We start from the raw sequence: 20925 nt of genomic DNA on the forward strand, positions 1-20925 counted from the left end.
TCTACCTTAAACCATTCGAGAGCAATAGCCCATCTAGTAGCTATTCTGTGAACCAACACTACACATCATTGCTGAAGAATACCCCATTGAAATCCACAACATCCAGAATATATCGCTTAAAAAGATACAGCAGAGGTGGCACTGGGGATGACTGCCTGATTCTCTCTCTCTCGCTCTATCTAATTGGCCTTCCCAGTGAATCAATGCAAACACATTCCCCAGGCAATCCTGCCTCTGTATTAGCAACTGTCTAAAGCCATCTCATCCAACTGAGAGCCTGGGGCTGCCTCGGTGTCAGACACCCTCTCTTAGCCAGATTAACCTCACAACTTCATGAGCGCCATCAGGCTCCAGCTGCTGTGGTCACTGCTTCAGTAAACGGATTATACAGCACATCACAAGCAGAAAAAAAGATGGTGAGAATAACGATAATAGAGATCCTTGCCTCATTGCAATATGTAGTCTACCTAACATGTTTCAATGGCATTTGTTTCTTTGAAATCTGAGATGGAGGGGAGAGACAAGACACCATAGAGATCCTACTAAATTACTGTTCTAATTTCTAATTCTATGCAAGACACAGACAAGCTGCAGTTCTATCTTGTTGTCCTTGATCAGAGTTTTGTAATCTTGTATTGTAAGTTTGCTTAGCTATTATGTCTACCATACGGTGACATTGAAAAGATTCAATATCATCGTTAGCTAAAGATGACAAAATTATTTTAATGAGAGCGTTTCTGCAGGTATTTCTGTTAGATGATGTGCAATGTGCACACAGGGAAAGATTTTTACAGGTGAATGTGGAAGCTGTGGATAAACCATTCATCCCATAGTAAAAGGTACAATGTAAATGTTGGAGAACTGGATCCAACAGCACAGTGAGTGACCTGGGATCCTAGAGCTAGATAGAGGACTCATCTTTATATGTGTGCCATTATAGGATGTGACAGCATGGGTAGAGCCATTGTGGCTACAACCTATAGGAATACCCACCCAGTTGACAACTTTGACAACTTTAAAATGGGGGAAGCATGGTGGAGGCCCTCAATGGCACTGCCCATGCTAAAATAGCCTTTTGGCAACTAGAGGCCTCTATCAATCTCTGTGCTTGAATAGACCTGTGCTGCCCTCTACTGACAGGCATGTTTCTGATTTCTCAAGGGGTTTTCAAAGAGCCAGGCATTACACCAGCAGAGGGCAGTGTAACACAAAATTAAATGGCTATGGTGACTGTCTGGGCCTATCTAGTATTGAATAACATTGAACAATTGCATTACACATTACTGATTATTCTTGCAAATTTGCCCTGTGATCTCTCAGATCTGTGCGTGACTGAAATGACAGTGTATATTTAGTATTTTTGGTATTTTATTCAGATCCCCATTAGCTGTTGCTGAAGCAGCAGCTACTCTTCCTGGGGTCCACACAAAACATAACACATGACATAATACAGAACATCAATACACAAGAAGTGCTCAAGGACTAAACACATTTAAAATAAGAACAATAGAACACATTGCTGACAGTTACCCACAACTGACAGTTACCGACATGACTGACAGTTACCCACATTACTGACAGTTAAACGAGGGTTCCAGTGAGGATTTCCTACACTGGACAACTTGTTACAGCTGTTGATGTCGTTGATAACAATCTGCAATTTTCTTTCATGTCATTACATTAAAATAAAAGAGGGGATCATAACTATAATTCAATAAAAGTCACAAGTTGTTTTAAACCTGTTTAACCCTTTATTATGGTGGGTGTCTTGATGGATTTGTCCAAAAAAGTGTGGCATAAAACATTACTTTTCTGTCCTTGCATTTATGGCAGTGTAAGTTGTTGTTATATATAATAAGCATTAAACAGTTAAATTAGACATTGAACTTGAACCCTGTAGGAATCCTGGGTCTAGCTGTCGGACAGTTTTTTGTATAGAGATCTCAAAAATGCGGTGTATTTATGTAACATTTCGTGTCTTCTGTCACGGGGTGAAAACAGTTTTCATGGTCATACAAATCCCAAATGATGTATGTATTCCAAAATGTAATGCTTCTAACCGAGAGTCACCTTACGTTGATACTGAAAACCTAAATCGATACTGACATTAACGTGTTTTTTCAATAATTACCATAAATTCCGGACTATAAGCCGCAACTTTTTTCCCAGGCTTTGAACCTCGCGGCTTAAACAATGACGCGGCTAATATATGGATTTTTCCCGCTTTCAATTTTTTTTTCTCCAAAAAATATTCTGTGACGTTCTCAGTTTTTTGGCGGCATGAAGCTTTCATTAGACCAATGAAATTGCCGAACGGGTTAAGGTCAAACAACTTTTTTGTTTACTGTTTAGATTAAATCGAGCGCTCTCAAACTTCCCATCATTCTGATTACGGCAGTCATTTTGTCACCCTCATCATGGCAAAGACACGGAGAAATGCATATGATGCAGCTTTCAAGTTGAAGGCGATTGATCTGGCTGTTGGAAAAAGAAATAGAGCTGCTGCACGGGAGCTTGGTCTTAATGAGTCGATGATAAGACGTTGGAAACAGCAGCATGAGGAATTGACTCAGTGCAAAAAGACAACTAAAGCTTACTGCTAATTTTTCGTTAAAGCCTATTTATTTTTGTTACAAGCCGTGTTTCGTTAAAGCCTGTGTAAAGTTCATTTGTTTCAATGTACCGGTAGGCACCTGCGGCTTACAGACATGTGCGGCTTATTTATGTTCAAAATAATATATATATTTTTTTAATTCAGTGGGTGCGGCTTATATTCAGGTGCGCTTAATAGTCCGGAAATTACGGTATGCATAATACTTCTTGGATGCGCATTTGGTGTCCAGCTGATTAGTTAGACCTTGATATTTTCATCTGATCCAGGAAGGAATTTTCCAAATGACGGTCAAGTGACGAACAACTGTGGCGATAGAGCATGCCATGCAACAACAGCCCAAGTGCTGGAAAAAAAGGTGTTCAAGAGGAATGTCCAGAATATTTTGGTGTCTCATTCCTTACGCCGGTGAAGACAGCTGTGACTGGATCCATGGTGGATATAATATTGATCATCTGTTGTCTGCTTGATTTACAGCAGGGTCTGCTTAGATTTAACAGACAAAGCATCAAGTTAATAAGTTCCTTGTTTTTGTGCCTCGAATTGGACACCGAGTCTACGGTGCTCAACTATTAGGATAGACTATTGTGCAACATCCAACGATATTCCTATTAATTATTCTGGATATAATGACAACAAATTACATAACCTAGTGGGCTTATTCACAATATGATCAGGTAAGGAAATTACATAAATATTTTTTTTTACCCCATGTTACTGTTACGCAGAGTGGAACCCAAGAGCAGACTCAGACGAGGAGACTGGGATGAAATACCCAAAGGTATTTTTATTGAAACACAGGGGGGAGATGGAGTGCAGGTCAGGGGAAGCTCCGGCGGATTGCTGGAAACCAGGTGCGGAGGCTGAGGCTGGAGCGAGAGGGGGTGAGACAGGGTAAGCAGGTCCGGGGGGGGGGGGGGAATCCAAGGGAGTAGTAGAGTGGGGAATCCAGGACAGAGTACTAGGAATACAATACGTGGGACTGGAGACAGGGACCAGAGTCAGAGTGGGCAGAACTGGAGAGGAAAACAGCATCAGGCAAGGAAAACAGGGACAACAGGATCTGAATAGTAACAAACGGCTAGAAACGTAGACTGACAGAGATTACGATCTGGCAGCGTGGAAGTGGCAGGGCTGAGTATTTGTAGAGGTCTTGATTATGGAACATGTTGCAGCTGGTGGGGATCTGCTCTGACTCCAGCACACCTGTCTCCGCCCACATAATCACGCACACACAGAGAGCGAGAGAGGGAGAGAGTACTGGGGGAGTGGCGGCAGGTCAAGGAGACACAGGATGAGCAGTAGAGGGCGTTGCAGGAGCAGATGTGACAGTTACACCTGCAATTTAAAAAAATATAAGGGACTTGAAGTAGCCTACTTGAACTTGAATTTGGAGCTCAGAAATGCAAGTACTGGAATAGTGTCACGTCCTGACCATAGAGATCTCGTATTTTTCTATGGTAGAGTAGGTCAGGGCGTGACTGGGGGGTTGTCTAGTTTAATTATTTCTATGTTTGGTTCTAGTTTCTTTTTTCTGTGTTGGGTTTTTGTCTAGTTTAAATGTTCTATATTGTGTTCTAGGTTCTTTTTTCTATGTTGGGTTTTTGTCTAGTTTACATTTTCCATGTTGTGTTCTAGGTTCTTTTTTCTAGGTTGGGGTTTACGTATGATTCCAATTAGAGGCAGCTGGTCATCGTTGTCTCTAATTGGGGATTATATTTAAGTTGTTGTTTTTCCCACTAGTGTTTGTGGGAGATTATTTTGAGTTTATGCATGTAGCGTCTCGTCGTCATGGTTTGTTGTTTTTGTTTATTGTCTGTCTTGCATAGTTTCACATAGAAATAAAGATGTGGAATGATACGCACGCTGCGCCTTGGTCTCTTTCATACGTCATCCGTGACAAATAGGCCTACCTTGAAAATCAGACATTTCCTTGATTTGGTGCTTGTAAAGTTATTATTATTATTGGAGCCAATTTATAAGTTCTCCTGCTCTCATAATTATCTGTGATTTCATTTTTTATCAGTTTTTGTGAGAGATGTGGTCACTTGTTTGTTTCCCACCGCTTCAATTGAAGGGACTGTGGTGTTAAAAATGCTGAGCATCTCTTTAGCACAGACAGACCTCTGCTCATCTTTACAATAATCAAATCAATATGCCTTGACCATGACAATTTAGAGTCTAAGGTGACACCAACAAGTTTAGTATCCTCAACTTGCTCAACAGGCACATCATTCATTACCAGATTTAGCTGAGGTCTAGAACTTAGGAATGATTAGTACCAAATATAACGCTTTAAGTTCTAGATATGTTCAGGACTAGTTTATTACTAGCCAACCATTCCAAAACTGATAAGTACGACATATGTTCCTGTTTCTCACAAAAGATGGTTTCAGTTCTGTCCCTCTGTTCTGTGTTTCATATAATTTCACTGCAACTCATCAGTCAGATTTAATTAGAAAGTAAACCATTGCACTCATAACAAAGGTTTGTCTGAAGTGTGCTTTAAGACTCAATGCTTTGGCATCTGGGAATGGCAACAAGAATAGAAGACAGTCATAACCTTACCTTAAGTCAAGATGTATATTTTGTCGGCCAGCTAGCATCACCATTGCATCCAATGTAATAGGAGAGAAATGGGAGCACAATGAAGCAAATGAACATTAATGAGTATTGAATGTTTCAGAGCATACATGTCCCATTTGTAAATGCTCCCCGGCAGCCTATTGGAGCAATTCTGTACAAATTCAACTTACAGGACCTTTCTAAATAGAGCACTTAATTAGGGTAAACCCACAGTCTGTCAGTGCACCTCTAGAGGCCTGAGACACATGGGGAATGGGGGAATGTAGTAACTATTGCAGCACAGCTCTCACTATACAAGGATAGTAAATCAAATAAATTTAAAATCAACAGAGTTTGGAGACTGTTAAATGATAATAGAGCAAAATGTAGAACTGCAGTAATAAAGCCGTTATCAGATCAACTTTGTTCAGAAACCCAGAGGACAACAGAGAGGATGATATGAGCATCTTCATGCTTCATGCATATTTTAACATTCTGCTAAGGTTCCTCTGGGAGAGACTCTAACCATGGGCAGGCTCAATAAAGGCTGGATGTTACTGGTAATGGCAACCTGTGCATTAAGGAAGCTTTTCTACTATTTCCTGTTCCTGAGGCAATTGTAGCAGGACACTTTGAGCACTAACGTGAATCAATGTAGGTCCTACAGCTATGGAGGTTTATTTGTTTTCTCGGCACAGGAATGCCGATGCCGAGCATGCTTGTGCATCAGGATTAGACCTACAACGTTTGAATATTTTCTGGCCTAGGCTGCACCGGACCCTTCTTCCCGACAGCTAAAGGTCCCAAAGCTACTGTGCATGTGCGGGATTCCCTACTTTACGCACAGTCTTTGCTCTGCTTGTTCGGCTGCACAGAGAACAGGATAGGCCCACACTGGCGAATGCTACTAGTTTAATAAAGTTAGATCAAAGCTGAATCAACGTCTGCAAGATCACATTATGATCTACATTATGTACACATTTCTGTGGCCTCCCTTCACATTTATCACTACCAGTTTTACTGGTGAAACGTCCATGCAGTATCTGCATGCCAACCATTTCATCTCAATCAGTTTCATGGGGATATGCATTTAGATCATGTAGCCTACAGTGAGCGAATTGTAGAGCAGATGGTGTTAACTGCAACATACACTACTGTTCAAAAGTTTGGGTCACTTAGAAATGTCCTTGTTTTTGAAAGAAAAGCACATTTTTTTGCTCATTTAAATAAATTCAAATTGATCAGATAATAGAGTGTAGACATTGTTAATGTTGTAAATGACTATTGTAGCTGGAAACGGCTGACTTTTAATGGAATATCTACATAGGCGTAAAGAGGCCCATTATCATCAACCATCACTCCTGTGTTCCAATGGCACGTTGTGTTAGCTGATCCAAGTTTATCATTTTAAAAGGCTAATTGATCATTAGAAAACCCTTTTGGAATTATGTTAGCACAGCTGAAAACTGTTGTTCTGATTAGAGAAGCAGTAAAACGGGCCTTCTTTCGTCTAGTTGAGTATCTGTAAAGTCAGCATTTCTTGGTTCGATTACAGGCTCAAAATGGCCAGAAACAAAAAACTTTCTCCTGAAACTCGTCAGTCTATTCTTGTTCTGAGAAATGAAGGCTATCCCATGCGAGAAATTGCCAAGAAACTGAAGATCTCGTACAACGCTGTGTACTACTCCCTTCACAGAACAGCGCAAACTGTCTCTAACCAGAATGGAAAGAGGAGTGGGAGGCCCCGGTTTCAGTAGAACGTTTTTTGTTTCTGGACAATTTGAGCCTGTAATCGAACCAACATATGCTAATACTCCAGATACTCACCTTGTCTAAAGGCCAGTTTTATTGCTTCTTTAATCAGGACAACAGTTTTCAGCTGTGCTAACATAATTGCAAAAGGGTTTTCTAATGATCAATTAGCCTTCTAAAATGATACACTTGGATTAGCTAACACAACTTGCCATTGGAACACAGGAGTGATGGTTGCTGATAATGGGCCTCTGTACGCCTATGTAGATATTCCATAAAAAATCAGCCGTTTCCAGCTACAATAGTCATTTACAACATTAACAATGTCTACACTGTATTTCTGATCAATTTGATGTTATTTTAATGGACAAAAATGTGCTTTTCTTTAAAAAACAAGGACATTTCTAAGTGGCCCCAAACTTTTGAGCGGTAGTGTACCTGTGTTTTGTTTCAATCACAGCACATATTTTGCCTTGTGCCGCGCACTGTTGAGTTTTGGCCACTTAAGAGAGAAATATGTGACCATTCGCACAATCATCCTAAAATCTCATAGGAAATTAGGTGGCGTTTTTTTGTCTTACAGTAACGTCATACTATGCTATTTTATTCCGTTCTGTTATGTAGAATAATATCATTATGTGATCTTGCAGATATTGTCTCGGCTTTGATCAAACCATATAACGAGAACCATTTGCCAGAGTAGCCTGTTCTCTTCTCTGAGCAGCCGAACGAGTAAAGCAGAGAATGTTGGGAAGAAGGGTCCGGAAAAGTTGGATCTGTGGCCACTCCGATTAATTTAACACTGCCTTAGTTAAACACATCGTAGGCAACATTTTCCCATTAGTAATAGGTTATTATGCAGAAGAGAGAATCCATTTAGAAAAACTGTTTTGCTTGTATTTATTCATGACTAATGGTGAAATAAATTAATCACATTCCCTCAAAACCCGTTATTTCACCATCACTAACTCTTTTTTGTTGTTGCTTGTTTAAAGTATCAATAAGATCTGCCTATTCTCAGCATAGGCTACTCAGTGTTGTAATAAACTCCAAACCTATAATAATGCAGTATAAAGAACAGAAGTAAAACCAACCTTTTCAAGCAGTACATAGGGTCATGAAAGGGTACATCTTTCACCTCCTCCCCTCAGCGTTAATTCGCTGATCATTTCAGGCACTTCCGTGCAGAAGTGGCGGAAATACGTCAGTTGTTCACGGTACTGGGATTTACTGTACAACCGAAAATGCAATGTAGGGCGAAGTGGGGAAGTGGGCTTTAACTCTAACGTGTTTTTTAATTTTTTTATACACCATTTACACAACATTTTACTCAAGATCAACGGGCCATTCGAACCAACCATATCAACCAAGGAAAGAAGAATTCGAGGCTGGATTTATTTAGAAACAATACCGATTCAGGAAAGGCGAATCGTTTTCTGGCTGGGGTTTGCTTACTTTGGCGTGAAGATTGACAAGCTTTGAACAAATAGCCTGAGAATGGATGATTCAACAAATCACGGAATTTATTGAGTTGAGTGGATTATTCATGTGTCTCGCTTTTGCATATCTACGGCCAGAGTAACAATCAATCAATCGGCCAAACATTATCAAAAGTGAAGTGTTGTTTAGGCTATTTTACTTAAATAAACGGGATCCCTCTAGCCAAGCACAATCGTTCATGACTATAGATTTGGCCGGGCGGTGATGGAAGAAGAACAGTCCGACATGATACAGCGTTGTAGCTTCGTCTGACAGCTCGCTCTGTCGCAGCCAGACAACAATTGCAAGCAAAAAAAAGTTGCAAAGCAAGTTAATATTATTGTAAGAGTTACAATTTAGAGTTCTCCCACTCTCTGGGCACAACAAAGTAACAATCTGCTGTTGTGGTGGTCCAATTAGAAAGGCAGTCACGGTTCGCATTCAAGTCGAAACCAACCTTCGAAAATGTTCTTGTCTGTTATTGTTGGATCGAAGATTGTCTCAGATCGTTTATTTAATTTGTAAAACAAAGCAAGTGCTGTTCTGCACACTTCTACTTCACATGGACAAAAAACGAATTTCGCTCTGTTGTGTGGCGATCGCTTCGACTCTGAGTTCGAAAATGGACGGGAAAATTAAGCGCAGCCGGAGGTCAAGATCTCAACGAGACCGCGTGCGAAGAAGGGATGCGATTGACAGGAATGACCAAAACCGGAGTCCATCATCTGGCTCCGACCTAGGGCAAAGCCCGGTCAGGAATAAGGCCCTGTGTAATTATGGAAAAATGACCAACTTGCATTATGTCCGGCCCCCGCGTCCCTCTCGGAAAAAGAGACGAGGGTCAGTGTCTCAGGAGGAGGACATTATTGATGGATTTGCCATAGCCAGCTTTCTCAGTCTGGAATCTTTAGAGGTAAGAACGTTGGCCTATGTTGTTGTTGTTTTTTGACACACGTTTGTATATTTGGACATGATACACATAAGTCGATTACATCTTCCTGCGTGGCCCACATCGCTCAAGATCTCCGCCAGGGTCATGTGCAGTTGACGCAGTTATCTCCATTGTGAGTTTATTAGCACATTTATTGTAAAAGTTATGTAACAGCCTATACAGTGTTACATAAAATGGTTATCTACACTGTGATTACACTGTACCTGCCTTGTAACAAGGTTTTCAGGACCCAGGATATTGCTGTAAACACACATTGGTTGGTTTGCAGGGCCAATATGCCAAGAGGCTGATGGCTGAACATATGCTGTTAGGTTACTATTGATTTATCCCAACAACAACCATTATGATGCTTTGAGGTGTCACTCAGTCCATGTGTTTCTATAGATCAGATTTACTTCCATTCCAGAATATGTGTTTCTGGAATACAGATTATTATTGATGCACTACTGCACACTGGCTGGTTTGGTCAATGTCATGATAATTCCCGGGGTTTGGCAGAGAGAGCTGGTAGATGTCACACATTTTGAATATGTTCTGATTTGCTGATGGTCCAAAAATGGAAAATCAAAAGTTGTAAACTGTAGGCCTAGGCTTGACCCATTTGATATAAAACTCCTGTCTTGCTCTTACATGCTTCCGGGTGCAGGGTTCATCAGCTGGAGTATTAGTGTATGTGATTGTTCCACCTTGCCGGCTCGGGGATTCAAACCAGCGACCTTTCGGGTTACTGACCCAACGCTCTTAACCCGCGAGGCCACCACAGGGACATGTGTCAAAATAGATACAAAATAGACAATAATAAAGGCATTGGAGACTTCTATGTGCCTGAAATGCTTGGAGAGGACATTTTTCTCTTAATGCTTTCCGCCAGATGGTGACTAACAGTAAACTTGATAAATGGTATCTAAGTGACACTGTGTGAAAGACAACCCGGCAGTAAAAAGCCAGAGCTGACTCAGTGATTGGTGCATATGGCCCTGACAGAATACTCATCATCATTCTGATTCATTCTCCATCTAGGAAGAGAAACTTATTGTTATACCAAATGTCAGGGGTGACAAACAAGACAGGACTCAACACGATCTTCTGTCATCGGTAATGATGGTCCTTATCCGTCCCTGTCAAACCTTGCTTCTCAGAGGTGTAACTCATGGAAATGCTTTGCTATATGACTACACGGCTAATACACGGCTAACCACATGAATCACTGTAGAAACAGCTGCTTCATACAGCTGTTGCATATTGCCAACATGATTTCCACTATACTCTGGATGAGGATGACTGTAGACTGATGATGGCTCCAGCTCAAAATGACCCAGGCCTGGATTTGAATACGAGGCCTGTATAGTTGTATAATGATTGTTGTAGTGAGTGCTGTAACCGAGACGGTGTAACTCACCAGGGCGTGACTCTGGGATGTTCTGGCCCACTGTATGTTTGTTTACACAGGGTTAGTTTCATTAGCTCTGTAACCAGCTAGTCTGGCTTTGGCACTAGTCTAGATGCGGATGATTGGGTGACGCCTGCAGCAGCCCTACCCTTGAAACGGCGAAACGCTTCTCTGTTATACGGTCTGTTCTCTTCTCTAGCTCTGCTCTGGCAGCAGGGAGAATCTCTCCCTGCTCTCCCTCTTTTATGATGACTGAGCTCCTAGGATTTCACCAGATAGAATTTCATTAATACTAAATCTAGGATTAGTCATTTGTTAAGCGAGCTGTCAGACTGTTACAAGTGTTTAGTATCCTACTGCAGTAGGGCCCCCCAAGCAGACATTTCGACACTCTATTTGCAGTAATATAATGATATGTTTGATGTATTCTCGGAGTCCGTCCTCCCGGTCAGGTGTGTACTGTACTGTACTGTACACCCCAGAGGTGATGCCATGTAAATAACTGTTTGATAAACACTACCAGTGTGTCAAAAGCTAAATGTTAATTGAATAGGCTGCAGCACGTGAGAAACACTGTCGAGAGCATTCTAAGGACACTGCTCTCGGTTTATTTTTGTGTTGCTATATTCAAGATTATTTCTGTGGTGGAACTTGTACAGGTAGGGGTACAGTGGTCTTATTTTATCAAGAAGCATATCATTGAAATATTCCAGCTATTGATTGGTAAATCTTTCTAGAGGTTCTTTATTACAGCCAAGGCCCTGCTTCATAGTTAACGTGCACCAGCCTCCCGGACCTCTGGCCCATCTGTCCAGCTGAGAGCTCGCCAGGCAGTCAAGAGGGGGAAAGGCTGCTGCCCCACAGCTCCTTGTCTCTTTGTGGTGTTTGCCTGCCTGTTCGGATGACGCTCTTTACAAGTTCCTTGTGTGGACAAGATTGAGGAAGTGCTTGGCTTTCAGGGGACCTGCAAGGGTTTTTAAACAAGCAGGTGTCACTTGTCTGTGTATGTAAAAGTGTTCACTGACAGCTGATAATACGGTGTGCTTACAGGAAAGCCGTGCTTTTGCTTTCAGCCCTTTTTTTCAGTAGAATCAATCTTCTAGTTCTAGGAACACTGAAAATACCTCTCCGTGGCCTGTTCAGTTTGCCTGAATATAGTCCCACAGCCAGGTTAGTGTGTTACTCCCTCAGGCACTCATTGATTTACCCTCCTCTATGTTATCTGTCCTTGCCATCCCCCCTAGTCTCCAGCTAGACTGTCATGTCCAAGGATTACATCCGCCTCTTCAGCATGGTGGAAGCACAATGACTTCACTCAGCCAAATAATGCTGAACGTTTCGTGTTTTACCCTTGTTCGTCGCAGTTCCACATAATGGACAACTTGCAGGGCTGCAGGCCGCAGTTGTAAAAAGTGTGTGTGTGTGTGTGTCCATCTCTCCCTGGGCCCACTGCCCAGCCAGGCTGTGAGACAGGAAACAGGCTGACTCTCCCTGCCATAAACCCCCTCTGTGATTTCCTATCCTTTGTTCTGCTGCTTGTCGGCTCATGCTGTAAATAAACCATCAGTCGTCCTGAACGGCCTGGAACTGACATGGAACACCATTATGTCTGTCTGTTGCAGCGACAGACAGACTGACAGAGAGAGACAGCGAGTTTTATTTAGAAAATTAATATGTAGAATGTGCTGCTACTGCATGACCTCAATCCACTGGCTTAATAATGACTGTTGGCCCCATTTAGCGGATAGGTACTATTTAGCCCTGATAAGTAGGGCTATCTGCCGAATATGATACAGTTCCAAATTTAGAGTTCCAGGGCGCAGTGCAACCACTGTTGCGCAAGGCCACTGTGAATAGGTTCTCTGAGGAAAAGTCCTCGTTAGGTACTGATGGTGTCATCTAATTGTCTCAGTACCTGGCAGAAGAGGGGAGGCATTCATCAAGCCACTATAAACAGCCGTCAAAGATAGGCTAGAGTAAAACATGACTGTGCTATGTCTGTATTGCCTAAACATACACTGAGTGTACAAAACATTAAGAATACCTTCCTAATATTGAGTTGCACCCCCCCCCCCCTCCCCCACCCACCTCAGAACAGCCTCAATATGTCAGGGCATGGACTTGACAAGTTGACTCCAATACTTCCCACAGTTGTGTCAAGTTGGCTGGATGTCCTTTGGGTGGTGGACCATTCTTGATACACAGGGGAAACTGTTGAGCATGAAAAACAGTTCATGAAACAAACTGGTGCGCCTGGCACCTACTACCATACCCTGTTCAAGGCACTGAAATATTTTGTCTTGCCTATTCACCCTCTGAATGGCACATTAACACAATCCATGTCTCAATTGTTTCAAGGCTTAAAACTCCTTCTTTAAACTGTATCCTCCCCTTCATCTACACTGATTGAAGTGGATTTAACAAGTGACATCAATAAGGGATCATATCTTCCACCTGGTCAGTCTACAGTTGAAGTCGGAAGTTTACATACTTAGGTTGGAGTCATTAAAACTAGTTTTTCAACCATTCCACAATTATTTTGTTAACAAACTATAGTTTTGGCAAGTCGGTTAGGACATCTACTTTGTGCATGACACAAGTGATTTTTTTCCAACAATTGTTTACAGACAGATTATTTCACTTATAATTCACTAAGTTGACTGTGCCTTTAAACAGCTTGGAAAATTCCAGAAAATGATGTCATGGCTTTAGAACCTGATAGGCTAATTGACATCATTTGAGTCAATTGGAGGTGTACCTGTGGATGTATTTCAAGGCATACCTTCAAACTCAGTGCCTCTTTGCTTGACATCATGGGAAAATCAAAAGAAATCAGCCAAGACCTCAGAAATAAAATTGTAGACCTCCACAAGTCTGGTTCATCCTTGGGAGCAATTTCCAAACGCCTGAAGGTACCACATTCATCTGTACAAACAATAGTACGCAAGTATAAACACCATGGGACCACGGAGCCGTCATACCGCTCAGGAAGGAGACGCGTTCTGTCTCCTAGAGATTAATGTACTTTGGTGCAAAAAGTGCAAATCAATCCCAGAACAACAGCAAAGGACCTTGTGAAGATGCTGGAGGCAACGGGTACAAAAGTATGTATATACACAGTAAAACAAGTCCTATATCGACCTAACCGGAAAGGCGGCTCAGCAAGGAAGAAGCCACTGCTCAAAATTGCCATAAAAAAGCCAGACTACATTTTGCAACTGCACATGGGGACAAAGATCGTACTTTTTGGAGAAATGTCCTCTGGTCTGATGAAACAAAAATAGAACTGTTTGGCCATAATGACCATCGTTATGTTTGGAGGAAATAGGGGGAGGCTTGCAAGCCGAAGAACACCTTCCCAACCGTGAGGGCACGGGAGTGGCAGCATCATGTTGTGGGTGTGCTTTGCTGCAGGATGGACTGGTGCACTTCACAAAATAGATGGCCTCGATACAGCCCTTAGCCGTGATATATTGGTCATATACCACAAACCCCCAATGGTGCCTTATTGCTATTATAAACTGGTTACCAACGTAATTAGAGCAGTAAAAATAAATGTTTTGACATTTATGGTCTGATATACCACGGCTGTCAGCCAATCAGCATTCAGGGCTTGAACCACCCAGTTTATAATTTGAGATAAATTCCTCTCAATAATCTCGCTGTAAAAAGAGTGAGTGTAATAATGTGGGTCTTGAGGATTGATCATGTTTGTTGTCTGTTTGCTTTTGTCAGCAGTTCAAAGTTCTGATTAGGATCACTTGTCAGTGTCTGTCTTTTATCTGATTCACCTGAGCTGACAGTGCAGATAATGTATTGAGTCGATGAACAGTAAGTCAGACAGGATTCTGTATGATACTGACATCGCTCTTATGCAGGACAAGATCAGTCTATAAAAGCACGGAATGTCCTTGAACGGATCTGTACTGGGCAGAAGAAGCAATCACTCATTGTTTCACACAGTTATGATTACATTTTTATATTATTTTATTTTATTTAACCTTTATTTAACTAGGCAAGTCAGTTGAGAACAAATTCTTATTTACAATGACAGCCTAACCCGGACGACGCTGGACCAATTGTGTGCTGCCCTATGGGACTCCAATCACGGCCGGTTGTGGTACATCCTGGAATCAAACCAGGGTCTGTAGTGACGCCTCTAGCACTGAGATGCAGTGCCTTAGACCACTGCGCCACTCGGGTTTCTCCACCTCCCTGGACTGTTACCAAGCACGTCTGATCAAAACAATCACTGCTAGCTTGGCTCTGAATAGCATCAGGCACACACATCTGTTGAGAGGGAGAGAAACTACTCAAACCCAAAGACCAAACAAGGGCTGAATGAGAGAGAGTGGGTGAAAATGATCTGTGGTAGATTTCCAGCTACACTGAATACAATAGGCATGCAACCTCTAAGAATGAAGACAACAGGGACTGTAGATAGTCTATATTCTGTGATATATGGACAGAATATACAGTCGTGTTTACATATGGATCTAGGAGATAATAAACTGCCTCCATTTTCCGCCCTCGTGTTTATCATTACTGTAGGTTGTGACACAAGAAAGTGACATTATGTTCTATTGCAATTTCATAATGTTTCTTTTTTGGCCACCAGTACCTCCTTTAAATATGTTTGACAGTTATGTGACAAAGTAGCCTACACATTTAGACTTGTAAGGCAAAGCCATGGCAGTGCCAGAATGTTTATGACTCGTCTTCAGTCCATTACTGGTGCATAAATTGCTCGACTGATTGCCCAGTCAGTGCAGGTCCAGTAATTCAGTGGCAGGACCCGTGACCTCAGGCTGCTGGACGTGTCATGGGAAATAGAGAGTGTTATGCTGACCACACAGCTCGCGTTGCAAAATAAATTTACACATACATGTTATTAAATCATTGCACACACACTGCTCTTGTGAGTCAATGAGCATCTGCGTAGGCAGGCGCTAAAATAGAACTTGGTTCTATTTGTGATGCTTGACACACTGCAAGTCCCGCCTCTCCCATCACCTCATTGGTTTTTAGGAGCAAATACCTACATGGGTGATTGAAAGATGACCTGAGGTCCACACTCCAGTCCAGTTGGTGGTGGTAATGCACCTTAAAGTTGGTTGCCAACTGGCATATAAAGTCCAAAGAAGAAGAAGCCTGAAGGAGGAGAGATTACTAGAAATTAACTCTGTTTCCCCGTTTATCTGTGGATTAATTGTCGGAGTAGAGGACCTTGTGCATTTCAGGTAAAATAACAACCCAATGTTTATATCCCAGGAAAAATTTGCTAGCAACAGCAAGCTAGCTAGCTAAATTGCCATAAATGTTTAATGCTTTTTGACCTGTCCCCAAATTAAAATAGTTGGTTCAGAGTTGGTTTTGATATTTCAACCTGTGTGTCCTGATCGTGTCTGGTGTGGGTGGACAAAATCAACATGTCTGGTCAGAATGTTAAGTGTCTAATTACCACTTAATTATGTGTCACAAGTACTGTAGGAAATGACACACAAACTCCATTTCAGCATTCAAATAAAGCGATTATGAACCTAGTGTATCTATAGCCACTCAGTGGTGTAAAGTACTTAAGTAAAAATACTTTAAAGTACTACTTAAGTTGTTTTTGGGGGTATCTGTACTTTACTATTTATTTTGACTACTTTTACTTTTACTTCATCACTACATTCCTAAAGAAAATAATGTACTTTTTACTCCATACATTTTCCCTGACACCCAAAAGTACTCGTTACATTTTGAAAGCTTAGCAGGACAGGAAAATAGTCTAATTCACACACTTATCAAGAGAACATCCCTGGTCATCCCTACTGCCTTTGACCTGGTGAACTCATGAAACACATGCTTCATTAGTAAATTATGTCTGAGCGTTAGCGCATGGCCCTGGCTATCCGTACATTTAAAAAAACAAGAAAATGGTGCCACCTTGTTTGCTTTATAAAAGGAATTTGAAAAGATTAAACTTTTACTTTTGATACTTAAGTATATTTTAGCAATTACATTTACTTTTGATGCTTAAGTGTATTTAAAACGAAATACTGTTAAAGTTTTACTCAAGTCGGATTTTACTGGGCGACTTTTACTCAAGTCATTTTCTATTAAGGTATCTTTACTTTTATTCAATAATGACAATTGGGTACTTTTTCCACCACTGGCCACTCTACAGATGGCATCTTTAAAAGTCAGGGGCATTTAAAGTGAACCTTGTACCAGAAGATGTTGGCCTATAGTGCCATGTGATCGAACAGTTCCTGACAGAAAGCGGTCTAGCTGGGGATGTATGGATAAATGGAGTGCTTCACCTATGAACAGGCTGTTACCAGTATTATCTCTCGTGGTCAGGAGGATAAAGACAAATGATCTGTAGACCTGTAGCTTTACACACAGTTTAGAATCATGAATCTAATGCCCAGGAACGTCAAGGTCTGCTGGGTCTACTCTCCTACAGTGCAGTGCTTAAATCAATGAACATAGGAAGGAACAACTGTAGTCATATATTTCACTGTAACAGATCTCTCTGGATCTCTAGAAGGAACTGTGCGCTACTGTCTTGTACGATATCTTGTCATGGGAAAATAGCTCTCTGAAATTAGCTATCTATTACTCTGATAAAGGCATGTTAGCGGATGCTATTAGCTTTATACAGTTAACTGACCGACTCTCTGTACCCCTGCTTGCATTGCGTCTTTGAAATCTATGTCACATCAATAGAGTTAATGATTTACAGAGCCGTTAATGGAGGCTGAAGCAGTGCTTACTGTGCCAGTGGCTGATTGGATGCAAATTGGATTTGAACAGCCTACTGTAACAAGCCGCCTTGTTTCCCGAACCACTTGTATCTCGTGTCCTTTGTGGAACGTTCGCAGGCCAGGTTATGTTCAGCTACCTGGCGAGAGCTGATATGTGAGGTCTGATTGCAGAAGCTGTGGCACACGAGCTGCTAATAACTTGATGTTCATGTCCTTCTGTCCACCGAGGAGAGACCGTGTTATAACATGCATGTTACTGCCACTTTTGGCTTCATGGATGGTGAGAGTGACTGGATGGAGGTACGAATGTGATAGTGGAACTTGATGAGAGCCCATCCACTGAATCCTTTGTAAGCCGCTGGGCTTTACCTGGGATTTAGGGCCAGTGTTCGTTCTCAAAGCCATTCTCACTGCAAACCCTAACCTGGATTTAGCTGGTTTCACCCTATTTTATTCAGTGTAGCTGGCAAAACGGATCAACTACCCAAGGTTATTTTCACCCACTCTCTCTCACTCAGCCCTTGTTTGGTTTCTCCCCCCCCTGCGTCTCCACAGCTGTGTGTGCCTGATGCTATTCAGAGCCAAGCTCAGTGATTGTTTTTATCAGACATGCTTGGTAACTGTCCAGGGAGGTGGAGAAACACAGTGACACATCATTTACCACACGCCGCTAGTCTTTTAGCAGTGCCATGAATATTAATATCACTATGGCAATGGTTCTGGAGATTACACTTGTGCCATTAGGTCACTTGTTTTCATGGATAGCTGAAGCTGTAGGCAGGGGGGACGCTGAGCAGGGAATGCTCACAGTTCACACTCGTTGGCTAAGTGAGATTAGTTGTGCTTGCATTGAACAATACCCCAAAAGCCATCGGGGGAGGGGAGCATGTATTCAATTGCTCCTTTCCAAGATCTCACCGACTTCTGTGGCTTAGATGACCTGTAACTGATTCTTGTTCATGTCCATTGCTTGCCTCCACTGTGCTTGGTAGTATGCATATCAACACCACTGACAACCCACTCACAGGCCACTGGCATGGTTAGTCCAGGGGCATTTAGCTCAGACTGCCAAACGCCACAGCCTGACAATGGGTAGCAGCTGGCCGCCAATATTCTAGTCTCACAGGCCTGCCTCATAGGATATGACCTCAATACACAACCATGCCCAGAAGCATCATGAGCTTTGGCTTTTCTTCAATTCCCTTTTTCTTTATGATGGGTTTTTATTTATGTACTAGAGGTTTTGGAAGGATTTCCTTGCCGCCTTATCATATTGACTCAGTGTAAGCATTATCATCATTCATACCGAGGTGGCTCTCCTTCTGTGCTGTACATATTAAGCCTCCTTTGTGTTTGCTCTTTCGTAGGTGGCTCTGAGGAAGAGCACAAAGAGCCTGAGGTCGCAGGGGGGCAAGGAGAAGTGGGAGAGCCAGGTGCTGAAGAAACGGAAGACTGAACAGACTGCTGAGGGGGATGTGATTCCTGTGATTGGATTCACTGACAATCGAGCTGACTTTGAACATGAGCAGGATGGAGAGAAGGAGCAAGGGAAGGTGAAAAACAGATCAAAGAAGAGCAAGCAGGTAGTCTATGGATCAATTAACCTTCATTCTATTTTAATGACTATGCTCTCCTACAAACTAAAACCTGTCTACCTCATATTGTGTGTGGGCATTTTGCCCAGAGAAGTAAAAGAGGTCTTACAGTTTGTTTTCATTTTGGTTGTTTTGGTTGTTAACCTAGCTAAGCAGCTATATGTTTATTTGGAGTTCTTCCTTAGCTGTTTCAAGTCATCCACTTCAAATCCCACAGTTTTCTTTTTCTAATGGTGATACGGCTTTTGTCCTGTAAAAAAATTAAATAAATGGCTCCACCGTGAGGTGTTTAATTTTCGGCACCAGCCAGTCAATGAACTGTGTTATCAGGTTAATTTCCGAATCTTCCCATCCTGGTCTAGTAATTGCTTCACACAAGCGTGTCTGCTTTGCAGGAAGTTAGGAGAGTGCCACACAGGAAACAAGGGCCAATAAAGAGACGAGATAAGGTGCTTTGTGAAGAGCTTCCTCCTCAGCGCAGGATTTGTCTGTGTTTGTAGCAGAGAGCACACCAGGCACTCACAAACTTATGCCCACTTCCATATCAGTCCCTGGCCTAGCCAATTCCCGCGTCCCAATCTGTATGTGTCGACCAGATACTGCTTGTTTGATGACCCCTTGTGGATCTCTCTTGTTCTGAACAGTATGCAAAACAGTATGTTGGGTGGTAGCCTCGTATGCAAAACAGGACAGAGCTATTATCAGGTTTGTTTCAGTATGTTTTTGTATTTTGTTCCTTGAATTTACTGTTTATCTTAGCACACTGTAGGTAAATGGGATCTACTCTACAAAAGGGATGAAACCTACTCACACTTGATCAATCGAGCAGTTTAATTGTGTCACTGAAGCAACATCCGGAGTGCTGTAGGAAGTAGAAGGACCTCAGATAACATCCTTTCTCAGATAACATGTACTTTGCTAAAGCGCATTGACACAGGACATTCACCATGTCAAATCAAGTCATGAGACTAGCTGGAAGATGGCATGTTCACTGCCACTGTAAAATCCCACCTGGACTATTTAAATAAGTCATTTTTACACAAACATTTACATTTTAGTCATTTAGCAGATGCTCTTATCCAGAGTGAAGGCATACATTTCATACATTTGTTTTTTTTCCCGTACTGGTCCCCCGTGGGAATCAAACCCACAACCCTGGCGTTGCAAACACCATGCTCTACCAACTGAGCCACACGGGACCTAGACATACAGTGTTCTGGGCCTGCCTGTCAAAGCAGTGAAGTGTAGCAGCCAAAGGAATGCTGCAGGATGGGCTGAACATTATGGAACGGTAGCTTTAAACCATGAAACCCCAGATCTACACCACATTATTGTGCTGTTCCTGTTTAATCACTTCATGCTGAGTTTTCAGTCAATATGATTTCTCTGTTTTGTCCTGAAACAACTTGTGATCTCCTGAATCAATATCTGTATAAAATCTGCATTATGCTGCATGGATCATTCAAGGTCTCCATTCCAACCCAATGTTGGTGTGTGTGTGTGCCCATTTATGCATGCGCTGCATTTATCTTGCCTTTAAAGAAAAGCCAGCTCTGGCTCGGAGTTGGGCCAGGGCCAGGGCTAGGGCTAATTGCCCATCACGGTCAGTGAATGAGTCTGGACATGAACTCTGCTTATTTTAAATCGGGTTAACTGTGTCATTGAAATGGATGTCCTCACTGATGTGTAATCACTCATTCCTGTAATACACCAGTGCCCTCTGGTGGGCCAGATTCTCATCTGGGCGGAGGGGCTGTGGGCTGGTAAATTCACTGTCTTCCAACTCAATGTTATGTAGATAACCCTGGACTCAAAGACATGATGAA

The 20925-nt window shown here is 42.1% G+C and overlaps 1 protein-coding gene across 1 annotated transcript in view; it reads left to right on the forward strand.

The window, feature by feature from the left end:
• Positions 1-8146: 8146 nt before the first annotated feature.
• LOC115159393 (autism susceptibility gene 2 protein homolog) overlaps positions 8147-20925 on the forward strand; it is a 30262-nt gene continuing 17483 nt past the window's right edge. The window contains exons 1-2 of the mRNA XM_029709051.1: positions 8147-9320; positions 18872-19087. Of these exons, the coding sequence (XP_029564911.1) occupies positions 8970-9320; positions 18872-19087 (567 nt within the window). The 5' untranslated portion in view covers positions 8147-8969. The remainder of the gene's footprint in view (positions 9321-18871; positions 19088-20925) is intronic.

Source organism: Salmo trutta, chromosome 23 (assembly GCF_901001165.1).
Source record: "Salmo trutta chromosome 23, fSalTru1.1, whole genome shotgun sequence".
NCBI classification, from domain to species: domain Eukaryota; kingdom Metazoa; phylum Chordata; class Actinopteri; order Salmoniformes; family Salmonidae; genus Salmo; species Salmo trutta.